General features: G+C 41.5%; 1 protein-coding gene across 1 annotated transcript in view; it reads left to right on the top strand.

Moving 5' to 3' along the window:
- Positions 1-19,635, top strand: part of LOC147153037 (cadherin-4-like) — a 231,124-nt gene that overhangs the window by 199,831 nt on the left and 11,658 nt on the right. The window contains exons 10-13 of the mRNA XM_086019937.1: positions 1,909-2,046; positions 5,683-5,868; positions 11,581-11,837; positions 17,664-17,806. Of these exons, the coding sequence (XP_085876063.1) occupies positions 1,909-2,046; positions 5,683-5,868; positions 11,581-11,837; positions 17,664-17,806 (724 nt within the window). The remainder of the gene's footprint in view (positions 1-1,908; positions 2,047-5,682; positions 5,869-11,580; positions 11,838-17,663; positions 17,807-19,635) is intronic.

Raw genomic sequence — 19,635 nt, forward strand, 5'->3', positions numbered from 1 at the left:
AAATCCATACTGTTTACTGTTCTACATTTTCCTGTGATAAGGTTGACAAAGAAAAAAAATATATATAGTTGGCATTGTGAACCACACAGAGGAGACAACAAACATTCATTTCTTTGAAGATCAGCTGCCGTCTTGGGTTGAACAGGAATATAAATGAGTAAAGATCTTCCTTAGATTAGGACAATGTTCCCTAAAAGATTTAATGAAATTAGTTGAGAATCAAGACGTCAAAATGTTGTTCACCTTCATTTTGGAGGGCCACTGTAACCTTTAACTGGTAACTCACTTTAAACAATCTTTCAATATTTGAAAGTGGTAATCCACTTGATAAACTTTGCTGTACATACCGTACTGGTGATTTGAAGTCATTTGAAAAATTCCATTTATAAACAGGTGCTTGGCTGCATATGTATAAATACGTGGGTTTTTTTTCATACTTGTGCATGCACCTATCATTGCTTTGCTCAACCTGTTTTTCCTCCTCCAGCAATTTCCTTTGAGAGGAGACGAGAATTCTCCTAACCTGCAAGGGGAAAAAGTTCCGATCCACTAAACATAAACTTCACAGCACACCACAGTGCTATACTGGTCCACTTAAAGTCAGCATTTTGGCCCCTTGAAACCGTGAAACTTTCTGTGCTTCCTGTTCTCCTTTCTCCGGTTTCCATGTTGGGGATGTTAGACTCTAAAAAACAAAAACAACAACAACAACAAAACAAGAAACGAAAAGAAAAAAAACCACGGACTTCTATTTTTGGTAATCCCCTTTCCCTGTGCTTCAGCTATATCGCCAACTGCTTCTTACCCTCCACTCCTGTGTTCTTTCCTTCTAAAATGTATTTTTCTGCTTTCCAAACTCCCACACTGAATCTCTTCTAAAGGTCTCCATTGCTCTGCCGTGGACCTTTTTAAAAGCATGTTGACAGTAATAGACCACAGTCCTCCAGAGATGGCTGGGGTTGCTGCAGTGTTGCTGCTATGCTGAGAGGTTCAGAGGAGCTCTACATAATGACTCCCTTGTCTAATTAGCGTGAGTGCTGTGTACATGCCGTACGCTGGCTGATGGGACAATCAAGCACACACCACCTCTAAACAAGACTCGCAAAGGAGAGATGTGTGTTTCTGTGATTGTGTGCGTGTGCGTGTGTGCACGTTTGCGAGTGGTGTGTTTGCGCACGTGAGGTAATGAGGACGTGCGTGTAAAGTTCAGCATCTCGTCGAGCATCAAGACCAGAACTGAAAGAAGCTGTCTCACCCTCCTGATGTGGCGTCATGGCCTAATTGGGATATTTACTCTGTAATTAGCAGGTTAGAGAGACACTGGAAATGTAATTTGGAATTTCAGTGACAAGACACATTATCCAGACAGTCGGCCGGGGGGCTCCGTCCTCCCCGCAGCCCATTAACTGCATCGTGGGACAGTAGGAAAGACAGAGTAAGGGGGAGGGAGGGATAGAAGAAGAAAGGTTGGCAAGGGAGGGGGCTGCACAAGCAGACGCTCACAAATACGCTCAAGCACAAAACTACAACAGCCACATTTTTCATCTTCCAGTTAAGTGACATTGTGTCATTCGAGATATGAAATAGCATTTATCATACCTAATTCTATTGCTCCACGGATCGTCTATCAATCTTCGTCTGATGTATCGTTGTCTCCACATCTGTCCATCAGTGGCAGCGAATTTGCCGATGTCTCTGATAACAATATAGCGCAAAGACAGCGCTCAGATTGCATGAAGCCAAGATTAGGGGGTTACAGAGGAGTGAAATGACAAGCTTGCGATTCTGAATTTTAAATATGGGCAACTAGCGATTGAATTTTAACCAAAAACTTGATTCTACCAACTTGTTTGAGAACCGAAAACTGACCGCTAAGTACGCTGTTGTCCTTTGTTTTCACCTTTCCAGAAAGTGTCCCAGTACACTATCATCGTTCAAGCTACTGACATGGAGGGCAACCTGAATTTTGGTCTCTCCAACACAGCCACCGCCATCATTACTGTCACCGACATAAACGACAACCCCCCGATGCTGACTGCCAGAACGGTGAGTGGCTGCAAATGCAGCACTAGAGACCAATCAATGGTCCTTGAGTGTGTCACAGCATTACGAACCCAAGTGCAGACTGCCATTAAGGACTCCGTAGAAAACAATTTACATTTCTGAAGAACATCCACATGAAATGTATTACAAAGTGTTTTTGTTTTGACAATGAGAGTGGGGAGCTCCGGGCAGATGGCCAGGAGAATGACAATGGCAAATGAGAAAATAAGGAAGACAGTTACTTAATGTAGTGTAATAAGTGAAACGAGTGCTACTTCCTCATTTCCTGGAGGAAAGCGCACACGCAAGGAAATGACGAATCCATATCATTGATTTTCATCACTACAAACCTGGAGCCATAAAAATGGTTAATGATTGTTGTCATAATAGTGATATTTAGAATAATGATTACATTAGACAAGGCCATTATAGGTTGAGAGGCAAAAATGAAAAGTCTAAAGTAAAGTCAGTGTTGTCATCTAATATATCATATCAACTTTGGATGGGAGGGATGATTGGAAGCAGGCTGGGCGTCAGTTCAGATCTACCATCAATTAATTATGAAGAAAAAAGCGGATTAAGGGTTATTAAAAAGTGTGGTGCACATTATCATGCTGTCTCTTGTTGTGTAGTGATCAATATTTAGTGCTGCTTAATGGTTATGTCTGGTCAAGAACTGGAAAGCGGAACCAATCGTACGTGTTGATTTTGATTGAATGTTACAAGTGTTGTGTCAAAGACGGAAAGATGATGTGCTGCAGTGGAGCAAGTCTGTCTCTTGAGTGACCTCCTGCAGAGAAGTGAGCAATGGGCCCGTCGGGCGTACAAGGCACTGAGCTTGGCAGCATCAAGCAGCTCTTTGACGTGGTCACTGAGGAGTTAGCATTAGCATTTACCCTTGAGGCTGTTAAGACCCTCTAACAGTTCATGTGTTAGCATGTGTCAGACACAAAGGAAATGTTCAGCGAGGGGGCATCTGAGTTAAAAAAAAAAAAAAAAAAAAACATGCACAGACAACATGATAAGTTGATGAGTGGACCACCATGCTGTGGACGCCAAGACAAAAGAAGTGATGAGTAAATGAAGGATTATTCCATCTCAGGAGGTATTTTTTCAGCAATGGTGATAAAGCACAGACTTTGGCTTTTGCAAATTAGAGGCCCATGTCTGGACACGCTCCTCTCCCTACATAAAGTAAAGGTGGTGTATTGATGCTGGTAGCCCGTAAAAAAAATCATACTCTCTAACTTTTAGTTTAAGTGCATTTCAATCATTGCCAAACATCAAAGTTATTGCTATCATGGTTATTGATGATAAAATTTAGCGGAGGTTAGTGAGCAGAGCAATTTCTCCCGATGGAATCATAAATCACCCCTTTTTGGATGTTGGGTTTGCATAAAAGACATTTGCTTGAGGAGGCACACCATTATGCAAATATTTAATGTCTGCTATAAACGCCACTGCATCGTTTACCAACCTTCAATAAGCCAAGGCACACATTTTACATCAGCGAAAGCTGACGGCACGTCACCAAACAAAAATGTCACAGTGGAATTTTTGAAGACCGAAATAATGGCGCCTAAATGTACTTTTATTTTGTGGTAATGCAAGTAGCATTTTTAGTTTTCAAATCCATAACTACTGATTTGGGAGTGAGTGATAATATAGTTCACTCGTCTGACTTTGATGCAGGCGTTCAGTTGCCACTCTGTAACAGTGAGCGTGAGTGTGAATGCTTGTCTGCCTCTATATGTGACCTGCGATTGACTGGCAACCAATCCAGGCTCTTGTCCACCTTTCGCCCAAAGTCTGTGGTGGACTAGAGCTCCTCGCAACCCTGAACTGAATAAATGATTTAAAAATGTATGGCTCTGTGGACTACATGTTTGTTTACGCAAACAGTGCACTATGGCCATCTTTATCACCATAAGGTGAGTGTCTTGGCAGGATTTACTGTTAAACATTGCATTGTGTCACCACTGATTAACCCTAATAAAGATAAAATATACTCGAATAGTGAAAATTATGTGTGATGTTTCATCTGTGGTGCAGTGTCTGCTAGTGACGCTTATTTTGCAGTATAATTTCCATATACAAACAATAAACAATACATGAATTAAATCCTTTTTATGCAGTCTTTTTGAATAATTTTGGCATTGAGAATATGTTTTTATTTTGCTTCTGTTGTAAATGTTTTGATCTAGATGAGCATGACAAAGCTTTGTTCAAATTAAGAATAACTGCTTTTTTTTATTATTATGAGTCTTGTTATGGAAAATATGAACAATTTATGCAACTATGTTGACTGGGTAACTCATCTTACACTCACGATTAAGATCTCTGACACCATATTGTATCACTAGTAAAGACAAATGAACCCTCAGTTCCTTAACAGCAGTGGCAGATATGTCCTCACATCTGGATGCTAAAGGGTTCTGAGAGGCTGTGAAGCCAAATTATGTTTTTTTGTTTTTTATCGAATTGGCATTCGGGAGTCTGGAACAAAAACATGAGCTGGTCAACGGAAAGGCTAACTGAAGCCCCTTTAAATAATAATCGGACCGACCTATAGGGAATACTATTTGGTGCGGCTTGACAAAAAGGATGGCAGAAGGGTACCCACACTGCAGATGGTAGGTGGTAAACGGACTGGCAAATTTGTGCAGCTCTGAACATGAGTATACCTGTGTACTAATTGGCTCTCATTCAACCTGCTCCTCATTTCACGTAAGGACAAACCCGGACCTGCGTGTTTTCTCAAGAATGTCACCAAGTCTCCAAACAGCTCTCCAGATACAGGCCCCTAATCCAGCCACAGCTGTCAGCCGTTTGCCAGTTGATGCGACGGTTGTGCCGGGTATTACGACCCGTTGGAGTTTGGTCTGGGGCTTTGCTCTTTGATATCATACACTCACATAAGCGGCTCAGTGGCTTCAACCACGTCTGTTACCCATGGCGACGGCAGGATGCGTCATGCCTGTTGCTTCCAGATGAGTCAAGGCAAGTGCGTAATCACCCTTCGACCATATACGCGATCACTTCCGAGTTTTGGGGTTGTTCGTGTAGGCGGGTCCTCTGGTTCTTCTTTATCCTCTGAGCCTGTGTGACTTTGGTCAATCCCCACCATAACAGACATCTGACAGACAGCAGCTCACTCGTCGTCAGGCTTATCGGGACATAGCACATGTTAGCACAGCAAGGAGACAACTAAAAGCCACTCATTTACGCTCAAACAGATGTTCCACCCTCCTCCACTGGTGGCTCCTCTTGGCTTTCTTCACTTCCTCTTCTTTCCTGACTTTAGCTTTCAAAGGGACAGGAGATTAATGTGCATGAATGAGGACAAGGAGTGCAGAAAAGGCAGAAACCTTTCAGACAACGCTCCTGTGTGCATGTGCATTTCCAGTGTGCAATTGTGTTTACCGCTTGTTTGCAGCTCAGCGGTCGCAAACGCAGGATCATTAAACGTACTCTACCTGTTAAGTATGACTGCCTCACTTAAGAGAAATGGAAGACAGAAATGTCAAATTGCCACACTTCAACAGCTCTACATACTGTATCCCAAAAGGACATATGTTAAAATAAATTGATTTCAAAGGAAGATTTTTTATGCTAACTTTTTTTTCTCAATCTCTGCAGTTTTCCGGCGAGGTTCCTGAGAACCGGGTGGATACTGTGGTGGCAAACCTGACAGTGATAGATGCCGACCAACCGCATTCCCCCAACTGGAATGCTATTTACAGGATCATCAGTGGCGATCCATCCGGGCACTTCAGCATTCGCACTGATCCTGTAACCAATGATGGCATGGTGACTGTGATAAAGGTAAGCCAATCACTTTGCAAGGTTCCTGGCTGTAGACGTCACCATCACATTGTTATTCCTTATCTTCCTTTAAACGTCAGATCTCTTGTGATCTCAGGGGCAAACAATAGTAATCAAGTACAGAGTCCTTACTAGGGCCAGTCTGCAGTCTTTGCCTTTGGAATGACCTTTCTTGTCCAAAATGAAGGATTGGAAGTCCTTCTGGAAAACTCCCACACTCAAACCTTTGCACATTGGCTGGCAAGACCACTGTAGCAATAAGGTATTGATTTCCCAATTATGGAGGCAGCAGTTTTATACACTTATAATGGGATACCTGCCGTAGTGAACGACAGAAACAAGAATGATTTGTCTTGTTCCTGTGTTCAGCCAATCAGACAAAGGTTGGCCCAGCTTGTTTAACACATTTACTATGAAGGCAAAAAAAAAAAAAAAAAAAAATCATTATAGTGTGTATATGTGTGTAGTGTCTGTATGTGCGTTCATCTATGAGCAGCTGTACGTATTTTGTAGAAATAACTTCTTCATGATGTGTATTCAGCAAATCTAATCTCATGTCTGACAGTAATGCTTAAGAAGTAACAATAGAATTTTATGTAATTCCCACAGGACCGTGAATCGCGCACATTGGCATTTTGCTTCTCTTCATTATGTTGAGATGAGTGCCTTTCATTGTCCATCCCTCACACTCCCTGACGTAAAATTCAGCAGGCAGCCGAGTAGCGGCAAGCTCCCATAGAGGCCCGCGGGATATTATCAGGGAATCATAAAGTAAGAGACAGTAGTACCCTTGGGACTGACAAGAAATAGACTGCCGCACAAGGTAAACAGAGAGTCACTCCGGGGAACAGCAGGCAGAATGGTTCACATCAAACGTCATGCAAACGGTAAAGTCAAGACATCATAAGGGACCCTCTTATTTTTACCAGTGTGCTGCTAGCGCACAAGAATTCACCGCAACCAGGTACTGTGTGCACAACCTCCCATGGGGCACCTAGGCTCATCTGTAAACAAAGGCTAAGGTCTTAACCAAAGCTTGTCACATTTACACAGCCCTCTGGGGAGATGGCGTGACGTCATTCACATTTTAGGGTGTGGATATTAGGTTGCAATAGACAAACGTGAAAATAATAATGCATGAAAATACACAAACACATAAATCTTGATTACAATGAGTCATTAAGATATGTAAATCACGGATGATTATAAGCACAAAAGATAACGGAGGATCAGGGAGGAGGAGTGAAGTGAAGCAAGGACACAATTTGCAGGATGCGGTGATGTGTGGATTAGCGGGAGTAGGAGAGGTTAGTTTGCCTGGGTGAGGGAATTTCTTAGCAATTTTGGACTGAGGCAGAATAAGTGGCCTCACAGGGAAATATGAGGATACAAAGGAAATGTGATGACCATGACGGTGAGGCACTGACTTTAGTTTCTGAGCCAAACAGAGCGACATGTTTACCAATAAATTAGGAGCCTAGCTCACATTAAACAAATGGTAAAGTGGGATTTTATGACCTGATGTTTGAAGGAAATCTTTAATCTCTGGTGTTGGTCTTCCTTTATTAATTAGTTCCCATTTTGATTGGGAGCCCAATTTTTATCTATTTTTATTTCTGGTTAGATATCGTCCCTGTTTGGCTTTCAATTGGAGCAAAATTTAAGAATGCACACACTGCAGCTGCACTTCATTTTCCTTAGAACTGCGCCAACACGTTTGTTTCATCTTCCTGAATGAAGTCTGCACATATGCAGTAAGAAATATATTCCATTTCATTAGAAAGAAGGGGTCAGTGAAAACATGCATTATAGATTAGGCATTTTTTTTTTGTTAATGCTAAATAATAGTTGGTTTAAAGCAAAGAAAACTGTTTTTATCAGTTTTTATGAAACCTCAGGGGGGCCTTCGAACTCAGGTACCTCATACAATTGCCTGCAATTCCCTAATGATAGTCTACCTTATGAGGCAGAGTGCCATGTGCCTGATCTGCCTGATATATATATATATATATATATATATATATATATATATACATATCTGTGTCGATGTTGTTAGACTCAACATCGACACAGGACTGACATCCGAGCTCCATTTAACACTTGCAAAACTTAAACAGGATAATAGGCCTTCTTTTAGGAAACTTTCGATGCGACAACACACTCAGTGGTGGAGCTACGTCTGTGAAGTATTTGCGTCCCGGTAGCACGTGGCTAGCGAGGCTCGAAGTGGGCGAGCAGACGGCGGAATCCGGCGTCCTCCACCACCGAGAATGGTTGGTCATCAAGTCCGATAAATGTCATTATTTTCCTGGTTATTTGCGTTGCCTTTTGCCTGTCGCGCTGATATGGGTTTGAGTTGGTCAGCATGGGCTGCGTTAGCTGCCGTTTCATTGTTGCTGCTGCTTCAATGCTGTGAGCCTCGTAAACTCACCATAGTCTTCCAATTGCTTGTTCTTCAAATGTCGGATTAAGTTGGTTGTGTTGAAACTTGTGGCCATGCTCCCCCTGCGAGGTATCTTTTCACGGCATATATTACAAGACGCAATCTACACACAGCACACCGCATGAGCTGCGGGTGATTGGATTCTTTGATCGGCAATAAAAAGCTTTGATCACGAAAATCGGCCAATCATTATCGCTGCCCGATCGATCGGAGCATTCCTAATATATATATATCAATATATATATATATATATATATATATATATATATATATATATATATATATATATATATATATATATATATATATATATATATATATATATATACGCTTCCATGAACACAACTAGCTGCAGTCGAAAAAAGCGCTGTGAGTGTAGTTGGCCTTTAAATATGCTCCAGTATGCCACAGAGGTCAGACACCACCATCCTGTGCTCATACTTACTAGATGCTAATGTGTACACAAACACATTTAGAAGCGATGTCAACCAAGAGGCTTTATTAGAAATTTGAACACCACAGTCTTTGTGTCAGCTGAAATCATCATTCAGGAGTTGTAACTCATTAGCATCACCATCGCACAGCACAGGCATAAGCCTTGCAGCGGAAATCATCATCCGCCTATTTACAGGAAGCGTCACTTTACCGACAAGGTGCACATTGATCTCGTTCCTATTTATTTGTCTCCTTCTAGCTTTTGAGCCTAAACATATAGTCTTCATTAGGAGAACACAGAACTGTCACTTTTGTTCCACATTGCTAGAACCCATCTACCGTACTCCACACATGCACATACACTCATATTCATGCACATGCAAAAGTCAACAATCTGTGATGTGACAACCTTCTTCTGATTGAGACTGCATATGTGTGCATCATCTGTTCATTCAGCACATTTTCAGTCTTATGTAATTGAGTACGAATAATATTATTACTATTTTTTTTTTTTTTTGCTATTTTTACGAGCATCCTTAGTACCCATGTTTGGAAAGCTACCAAAAAAGCTACAAGTTCTTGTACATTAAATGAACCTTCAATGTAAGTTACCCACTAGATAAATGTCGCAAGCTAACATCAAACCAAATTTTGTAATTTTAATTTCAGGGTATAAATTAACACTTACATCACAACAGTGGATGTAGTTACAAGAATTATTTTCGTACAATGGAGTGAAAGACTCTTCCTAGAGAATGAAAGGTCTCTCAAGTGACATAAATATTTGCGTTCAAAATCCACGTTCAACCGAGAAGGATAAATAAATTTATATTAAAGCAATGAAGTCAAAATGTAAATTTTCTTGATTATCATGAGCTTGTTTAGGCATTTGGTTAATGTGATGTCCAGGCCAATGTGTGCTGGCTAACTTTGCATACTAGCCAACACAGAGATCTAGTCAAATACTTTTAGAATTTTACTCAAGTAATATTCTAAAAGGTGACTTTAACTTCTACCTAATTTTATTTTTATTTTATTATTAAAAGGCTTGCACTCTTACTCAAGTTTGTAGTGCGTGTGCATACTTGCCCTTATTTGAGGCAAGTATGTGAGTGAGAGACCAAGAAAAACCGTGAGGGTTCAGAAGTTCTGAAAGGAGGTGTTGCTACAGTGTGAATATAGCCAACTTGAATTTATAATTTTAAGATGCAACTTGAAGTCCTTACTATTACACTGAACACTTGCAGGGTTTAGGGACCAATGCATGCAAATAGTAGTTTCCCCACAAGCTGTTTCGAATTGCCAAAATGAATAGTTTAAACTGTGAATATACCTCAAATTAATATCCCAGAACACTTTAATATCATCTTAAAAGTTCCAATTCCCTCTTGCTGTAGCTTACATTGAGTAGCTGGCCGTTTCTAGCTGCTCAACTGTAAACTTCTACCACTGCCAATTGCAATTCTGAGCGTTCTTTGCATCATCTTGAGAAGTTTGCCATGCTGATTTCTCCTGCGTCAACCCCACAAGACATCTTGCCTGCTTGTCATGCCGCCACTGAAATCTTCGAACATGCTGCTGTTTGCTGTCAAGCCAGCTGGCTATCAGCTATAACACAGCGCCTTAGGAGGAGGGTGTTTTGCCAGAATCTTAAGGTGTGACAGAAAGTGCAGAAAAATATGCCGATGGGCGAATAGGTATGATTTTCGTTTGTGAGTTTGTGAATAAATTAGTTCACAAATGGTTTCTCACAAATCATGAGGGTTTATTGTATTACACTTATTTTTTTAAGAATAAGATAGCAGTAACAGTAGTCCTGATGGAAAATAAAACATTTTGATGAAATTTTATTGAAGCTGAAAAATAAGAAAATACAAAATCGGTGGTGACTTGAACTTGAGACTTGAGTCACAAATTGGCTATTGCAAATGAACGCCAAATCAGAATTTTTACATTCGAGTCAGAACGGGTCATAGTAAATTTTTGCCAAAGAGGAATGTGTTGATGCCTTCACACGGGGAGTGGAGCTGCTTATATAGCTGCTGTGAGCTCCTTCCAAGGACTCATTGTATTTTGATGATGTATACGCCGTGCAACTGTTGGTGGCTTTGGTTGCCAAATAATGGCCTTTTCAGCCTATTTAGGTGGGTTTTCTCCCTGGGGTCTAACAATAAATGGTTAGCACGTCCGCCTCACAGTTCAGAGGTTGTGGGTTCGATCCCGGCTCCGGCTTCCCTGTGTGGAGTTTGCGTGTTCTCCCCGTGCCTGCATGGGTTTTCTCCGGGTACTCCGGTTTCCTCCCACATTCCAAAAACATTCATGGCAGGTTAATTGAACACTCTAAATTGCCCCTAGGTGTGATTGTGAGTGCGAATGTTTGTTTGTCTCTGTGTGCCCTGCGATTGGTTGGCAACCGATTCAGGGTGTCCCCCGCCTACTCCCCGAAGACAGCTGGGATAGGCTCCAGCATGCCCCGCGACCCTTGTGAAGATAAGCGGTATAGATAATGGATGGGTGTATATGTGTATATATATATATATATATATATATATATATATATATATATATATTTATATATTTATATATATATATATATATATATATATATATATATATATATATATATATATATATATATATATATATATATAATATGATTTTTTTTTTTTTTTAATTGGACATACTGTAAGTGTCTTTCACGGGATAGCGATGAATATATATGTATATAGTGGGCCTGCCTAGATCATATTCATGAGAAAAATATGTTTGCGTTGTCTTCCTCTTTAACAACTTTTATCAAAAATAACCTTCTGCTGTGTCCTTTCTTCTTTTAGGCAGTTGACTTTGAGATGAACCGAGCCTTCATGCTGACAGTTGAGGTGTCCAACCAGGCCCATCTGGCCAGTGGGATCCAGTCATCCCTCCAGTCCACAGCGGGTGTAACCATATCTGTGCAGGATGTCAATGAATCTCCTTACTTCCCCACTAATCCGAAACACATCCGATTTGAGGAGGGCGTTCCAGCTGGCACGAGTCTGACAACCTTTTCGGCCACAGATCCCGATCGACTCCAGATGCAACAAACAATAAGGTACTGGTACAATAGATGTAATTACAGAATGATAATTGTGCTCATTTTGTATAGAAAACGGTGCAGAGCGCTAACGAGAAGCCGATGGACTCAATAAACCAGACAGCGAAAATCCTATTTTGTGTTTCTGTACTGTATGTGCTCACTGGAATTAAAATTGTTTTGAAAAAGACAGTCTGGTTGAGCATTTAAGTTTAGCATTATCAACTGACATCTTGTGAAAAGCTCCCTTATGCAGTGGCACCAGGCCAAAAAGCCTTGTTGTTGGTAGTTAAGGGTTAGAGTTCAACAAGAGAACTATATTTAAGGTATCATCCATCTCTCCGAGACAACCATGCAGAGTTTATGAGCCACTGGAGAACCCAGAGTAGGGATGCACCGAAGGTTAATAGGAAGTAATAGCCTCTGGGCTAATTGGATGCCTGTGTGTGTGTGTGTGTGCATGTGAGTTTGTTCTTTAGGTTGTCTATAGATTTTATACACACATACACACACACACACACACACGCACACAGTGGGATGGCGTGAAAGCAGAAAAGTGAGGCAGAAGGGAAAATAAAAGGACGTGCGGGCTGGGGCCCAAACAGTTGACGGCATGTGTCCACTTGCGGTGTTTTTTCTTTGTACTAAACCTCTCTGGATGTTAAATGTCAAGCAACAGATGTTCAGATTACTGAGCCCAATTTAGTCCACATTGCAGAATCAATGTACCTGTATATTGACCTCCCAAATTCTAATGTAGTGCACATTGTTTTGCGTTGTATGAATACCTCCATTCCAGCACCCCCAAAATCATTGTGAGCTAAGCAGGGACACTCGCACCCCCGCTGTATGACCTAAGCGAGGGCCATCTTTTGTGGTGGTTTCCAAAAAGTTGTACTGCAGCACTCTGTTACATTCACCAGCAGTGACTGATCAGCACACTGCATTTCCACAGGAACAGAACTTCATCGCCAGTACTGCAAAGCAGAGCGTTAACAGCTTTTAAGAAGAAACAATTCAATAAAACCAATATGTTCCCCAGCACTTGTGAGGCAGGACAGAGGCTTGTACTCAATTCTGAGAGAGACCGGGAGCCAGTAAAGTGACTTGAGGATGGGGGTGATGTGGTTGAATTTGCACGCTCTCATCGGGATGCTGGCAGCACTGCTCTGGATGTTTTGGAGCCTCTGGATGTTCTTACCAGGAATCCCAATGAGATGTGCATTACAGTAGTCTTACCTGGAAGAAACAAAGGTGTGGACGGGCTTCTCTGCATCTGCCAGTGATAGCGTAAGACAGAGCTTGGCGAGTTTTCTGAGATGGTAGATTGATGTTTTGCGGAATTGTGGAATGTGTGTGTCAAAGGTCAGATGGTGGTCTATTGTAATGCCCAGATTGGTGACAGATGTGGAAAGGTGGATCATTCGGCCAGATAAGGTGATACAACTGGTGATGGCAGAATAGCAATGCTGGTGTAGTGTCCCAACAAGTAAGGCTTCCGATTTCAAGCTGTTTAATGGAGGAAGTTGAGTTTCATTGACGCCTTTACCGCCTCCAAGCAGGTGGACAGTATTAGATGTTGGCAGGGGGGCAGAAGAGGTGGGGCTTGTCCTTATACAGTATACAGCTATGGGTCGTCAGCATAACAGTGATAGGAAACCCCATATCTGTTGATGAGGTTGTCCAGGGTGAGCAGATAGAGGGTGACCCTTCTAGAGGACCCAGCACAGAACCCTGAGGGACACCGCAAGTGGCATTGTGGGTCTGTGACTTTGCTTGGCCCGGGGCAACAATCTGGCAATCAGATAAGGAAGGGTACACATATAAGCATTTTTCAAATCATAGACCCCACACATGAAGATAAAAAATTGGACATTTAAAAGTTTTGGTCATATGGTGTGTGGGATGCTCAGAGAATCTCAACACAGCTCCCCACTCACATAAAGGCTATCTTCCAGCACCGGTCAAGAACCAGTCCTCTGAGTTCTCGTATGATCACAGATTTCACAAACAAACACTACCAGGCCCTTATGGGTGTGCCCCCAGCGGTTGCTGAGTGTTGCCGAAGAGGACCGGAAATGGTGGCAATGTTGGCAAAGAAATACAGTAAGTGCTTTGGAAAATAACTTTAATACTTTGGAATACTTTGGAACCCACATTTATACAAAGAACATCGGGTAGGATATTACTTTGTTTTATTTACCGCTGCTTTATCATTAGTCAGTCTGAAAGCTTATTTGATTGGCTACATTCCGTCACGTCACAGTCTCACGAATCAAATGGCTCAAGAGACTTTGGCTTCCCTTACAAACGCAAATATTGAATGCGTTCATTATTTAGGATTATTGTCCCTGACTTGTTTTGGACCCTATCATCGGGACAAATCCCTTCTTAACACACCTCAGACATAAGGATAATTATATAAGACAGCCACAACCCAGTACAGTATAAGCGGTTTGGAAGATGACAAGACATGACAATCTTATAAGGCACAAGATTGTTGGGCGTTGGTTGGAAAGGGGTCAAATCGGGACAAAAACAGCCCTTATGTCTTTATGTGTGTACCCGGTGGAAGAGGAGAGCCAAGTGTGTACGTTTTTCTGAGAGTCCAATGGTGTATTGCTGTCAACTGTGTTAAAGGCTGCTGTTGGGTCAACATTTTGCATCCTCTTCAGGGTCACGCTTGAGCTGGAGCCTGTTACAGCTAAAACAGGCAGACAGTCATTCACATTACACCTTTGGATAATTGACGTTCCAAACTACCTAAATATATATATTTTTTATAATGCGTAAAGAAACAATGGGCCCCACACAAAACTCATGCAAGCATAGAAAGAACATGCAAAACATCAGAAATGTCAAAAATGAGATTTGAACTCAGAGCCTTTTGACCGTGAGACAGGCATGCCAACCTCATGCATCACTGTGCTGCCGCTAGAAAACTTTGAAATGTTTCATTACACAGCTGATCTGGGTATGCGTCAAACAGGAAGCTGAACATGACATTTGAATCATTTTGTATAATGTGTGATTCATAACACGTGTCTTTGCATATGACAAAGAGCTGTATGTCTCTGTCAGTGGATGATGAATATACATAGGACAGTGAGAGGATTTCAATAGTGTTGAAACAGCTAAAAGCAAGGCGCACTGCGGGGTGATGGAGGGAGAGAGAAGGGAGTCGAGCATGGTAGCCGACTCTGGGCAAAGGTTTGAACTTGACAGGTGCAAATCAACGGAGAGACATGCTGACAGCATCGTGTTTCGGATGGGAGGAAGGCAATGTGGACAGGACTAGGTGGGAGCGTGCGTATGGGGAAGGAAGCGAAGGGGAAGCATCATGCATCACTTGTCAGACACCTAACCAGTGAGGTCGAGACACGGGACCAGAGACACAGGCATAAATGATTACCCAAACCGCCTTGGCTAAGCTGGAGACATACATTTTTCATCCTCTGGGTCAGGGGGTTTGAAAAATAAATGTCATACTTCCTCCTGCTGCTTGCTAAGATCACTCGGCTGCCAGGTCTAATCATATCATAAACATACCAACCAAGTCCCAAAAAAGAGAAACCACCAGGTGGAGGCAATTTTTATTCTCCTGCATAACACTTGGCAATCAGTGATTTTTTGGGGTGCATTTGGGATCGGTCATCGCTCATTCTGCACTTAGAAATGGAATTAAAATTGCTGTTTGGAGTCAGTTTTGATCTGTTTTTGCGAAGATTTTATGAAATAAGGCTGTTGGTAATGTTGATTTCATTGCAAAATAAAAACACACACGACTATAAAACACCATGTTTTCTGACTGGCTTTTGAACATCTTAATTATAGTCTTGAAGTCATCATCATCACCATTCGCTCTTCCTGATTCACTTGTATGCTGTTGAGTTTGTACTTCAGATCTGTTCCATACGAACTCCTTTTTCCATTGTCCACATAACACTCTGTGTAAGAGTATTATTGAAAGAAACCACCAAATGTTTTGAAGCAGCCATGATCACCCCACACTGAAATGGGATAAGACCAGTATTAGCTCCTCTGTAGCATCGCCTGGGAGTGAACATGAAATACAACTTTACTTTCTTATTAAAAAACAAACGCAACAACAACAAAAAACAGAACTTCAATTGGCTATCAGTAAATGACAAAGGGGAAGGCTGTTCATTTGTACCTTGTTAAGCTTTGGCGATGTGTGTGCAAGCACCTTTACAGACCATGAGGCAGACATGCTAACCACTATACTGCCGTGCTGCCTTGACTTATTTTATTATTTATTGGAAGCACTTATTGTCACTATAATTATGTTTGATGTGTTTAAAGGTCTTACCTGTATTTTGAGACAGACTAGTGCCGCATAAACTCCAGTGGTAGTATAGCTGACACACCAACTACTTTATGTGTGATCACCACCTGCTCACAGTAAAGTTAGCTGGTGTGTCAGCCCTCCACTGAGCCATGGAAAAATCCAGACACATGAAGCCAGGAACCTCGATAGGTTAGTTCTTAACGAGGCTTTTACAAGCAGGTGATGTAGCCATGTTGGTATTTCAGGTGCCACCTCTTTTTAGCCCCCTTTTTTTTCCTTCTCATAAAATAGCCCTTTCCCTTGTCTCACTGGTTTATCCGCCCTATCCCTGCTGCGATGGACTCACGTTATTCCTGCTAAGGATTTCACAGTCCGCTAGGTAGTGTCCGTGGGCTTTCCTGGTCTGTGTGAAAGCCTCCCGAGTGTGGGAATGTCATCTCTGTGATCCTTTTTTCAAACATGCTGCTTCACTCAGGATCATGCCCACTGCCTGCTGGGACAATCCCGCCTCTCTGGCTGCAGGATAGAGATTATGTTCTCCTGTCCACCCCCACTACTTGCTAACCCACAATTCCGAGCTATGATTCACCTCTATGTGAGACCGAATGAATATAAGCAATATGATTGAGCACAAACACACCAGTAAGCTGCACAATGAGTGTGCATACTATAATTCAGTCATCACAAAACAAAGTTGAGGTCAAATCTATTCCAATTTGAATGGACTTAAAAGCTGAAAGTGAGTGTCCCTTGTCCCCAATTTGGTGTTTCTAAAATCAAATCCAATTTGTGTTGAAAAAGTGTTAAAGGCCATGATGCCCAATGTTCACCAAGCTGCAGTGAGTTTTCAACCATAAAAAGGTGCAAGTTGATTAACTCTATCACAAAGGGAATGCAATGTGGATGAGGAGATACCGACAGGGATAAGAAAATGTATGAATGTAGAAGTAGAGCGAGATGAGGTGAGGCACCGCAAGTTGGCAGAGAGATCAGAGAGAATTGCAAGTGTGGAATGAGTCAAAAGCGACAGATGAGAAACAATAACAGTCCGATCAGATGCAGGGATGCAGTAGGGAAGATGATCCGCTCGGCCTCCCTTGACCTTTATCACAGTTGAGCCCCTTTTCTTGTTTAGAGGTCAATACACAGATCCAAACATGCTGTCGCCCAGAATTTGCAAAAACACCAGTGTGGCTGTAGCAAGCATTTTAACTTGCTCTCACCTAAGCAAACACTTCTGATGTAGTAAACGCATCACAAGCACAGACACAAGCAGTTGTAGTGCTTAACAAGGAAGGTAATTGACTACAATGTGTAGTATATACGAGCGAAAAATGGTCTGACATCGATTGGAGGCTGTAAGCTCTGGAAGAGAAGTCAATAAGAAATTAAACTCTGTGAAGGTTAGGGACTCATGACTTCATGGCGGTGTGTGAAAGATCTATATATGCACACGCGCGAGAAAATGTATAATTGCTTGTAAACATGGAAACAGTCACGCTAACTTCGCCATCGACTTGTGCCCATGTTTTTAGGTACTCCAAGCTGAATGACCCTGCAGACTGGTTGTCTATTAACAGAACCAACGGGCAGATAGTGACCACGGCAATCCTCGACAGGGAGTCTGTCTACGTGAAAAACAACATATATGAAGCCACATTCCTTGCAACAGATAACGGTAAGATACATAAATATTTCAAAGCTATATAAGGAATAAAATAACTATTTTTTTGGTCTGTTAACACACATTAACAAGAATTACAGGCAGAACATTTTAGTTCTTTGTCCTTTAGTATTTGTTTGAATTTACAACAAAGGAGTCTTCATGTAGCAAAACATGAAGGAAAGCATTAAATGATGAGAATTTATCTTAAGATTTAGGCCATCGATATGTGCTGAATATAAGATACATAATGAGTGACGTTTTTGGACAACAAGATAATAAACGGAGACACGATAAGCATTTGGACTATGTAGAAAACACCTAGAATATCATCAGTGCTTTGGTCTATACAGTAAATGACACTTGGCTGCATCACCCAATCACACAGCTTGGACATTTTAACACACTGAATTTAGATGATCAATTTTCCCCGCCAAGAGAGCAGCGCACTGTGTAACAACGTAACCTGGACTGCTGATGCCGCCTACTCGTCATAGCAAGAAATGAAGCCACCAGCAACCATCTTGGGTTTCCATTCGCCAAACCACTTAACTTGAATGCATTGGCGTTTTCCCTTTATTTTCTGTCCCCACGGCGAAAGTGTGGCATATGGTTGGACCAAAAGGTCTGTGATGAAGCTCTACATGCACATTTCATCGGAAAGAATGCAGCTATAAAATTTGTCTCACAAGATACTGTATATCTCCGAGTGCTACTCCAAGATATGTTTGCCCTGCGCCCTCAGCAGCATTTGTAATTCCAGAATTTGAAAGAAAGCAGGCAGAAAGCTGACTAGATCACTTGCCAGTATATAAAGGCCATCATATGTTCAGTCTCAATAGTTGAAGTTATGATAAAGAAACGGGAAGACAAGATCTTATATGTGAAATACTGATATCTCATATCGCTCCTCTTAAAATGCACCTTAACATGCAGCTGTACTCTCAAATATTTTGTACACTTCCATTATTTTCAGCAGTTACTGACTGGCTTTTAAGTTGTTAGCTAACACGATGCTAGGCTGGCATAACTACATCGATGTTATTGCTAACAGACTGACCGGAAGTAACTTGAGCTCGAGTAATGTAGCACAACTTTGGCAATACAACATGAATGAAAAGTAAGAACGTGGTCATGACACAAGAGAGTTAAATTGAAACAGGAGACACGGTGAGTCATTATTCCTTTCCTACCGTGGTTATAGACCTACAAAGTTTCCCTCGGCCCACTCCTGTAACGTTGTGTTCACACCTTGATGGAGTCAGAGTGCCATGTACTGGACAAACAGCGAAAGGACATAATTCTGTGCAACTGACATTTCACATCATTTACTGCAATGAGAAATTAAGAATATTGATATTGATTATTTTAAAATAATCAAATCAGACAGACGGGTCCTAAAAAAATTCACAGGACTGCGTTTTGTATTTCTTTTTACTGGTTTTAGTTTTTCTTTGGTAGCATGTAAGAAATAGTCAAGACAGCCAAGGTTACTTAAAATTGTAGTAACCACTCACATACATATTATACCTCAGATGTAGAGCTTGAAAAATAAAGGTAACTGAACATCATAAAATCTCAGTCATTTATTTTCAGTTTACACTCTTGTGTCACACTCATGTTTCGTGTGGGGGTGTGTGTGCGTGTGTGTGTGTGTATGTGTTTGCTCCTCACCATGATTTATAGCGAAATCCCTCGAACTAAGGAAGATCAATGCAATTGTTAGTTTCTGCTATTTACAATACACAGACACGCACACAAATATAATGTAAACATCTGAAAATCAAAACACACTATATTTTCCATAAACTTCTTCAGTGGCTGCACATTTGCTCAGGTGAATG

This window comes from Filicampus tigris, chromosome 1, assembly GCF_054856515.1.
Source record: "Filicampus tigris isolate MCC_2025a chromosome 1, RoL_Ftig_1.0, whole genome shotgun sequence".
In the NCBI taxonomy this organism is placed as follows: Eukaryota; Metazoa; Chordata; class Actinopteri; order Syngnathiformes; family Syngnathidae; genus Filicampus; species Filicampus tigris.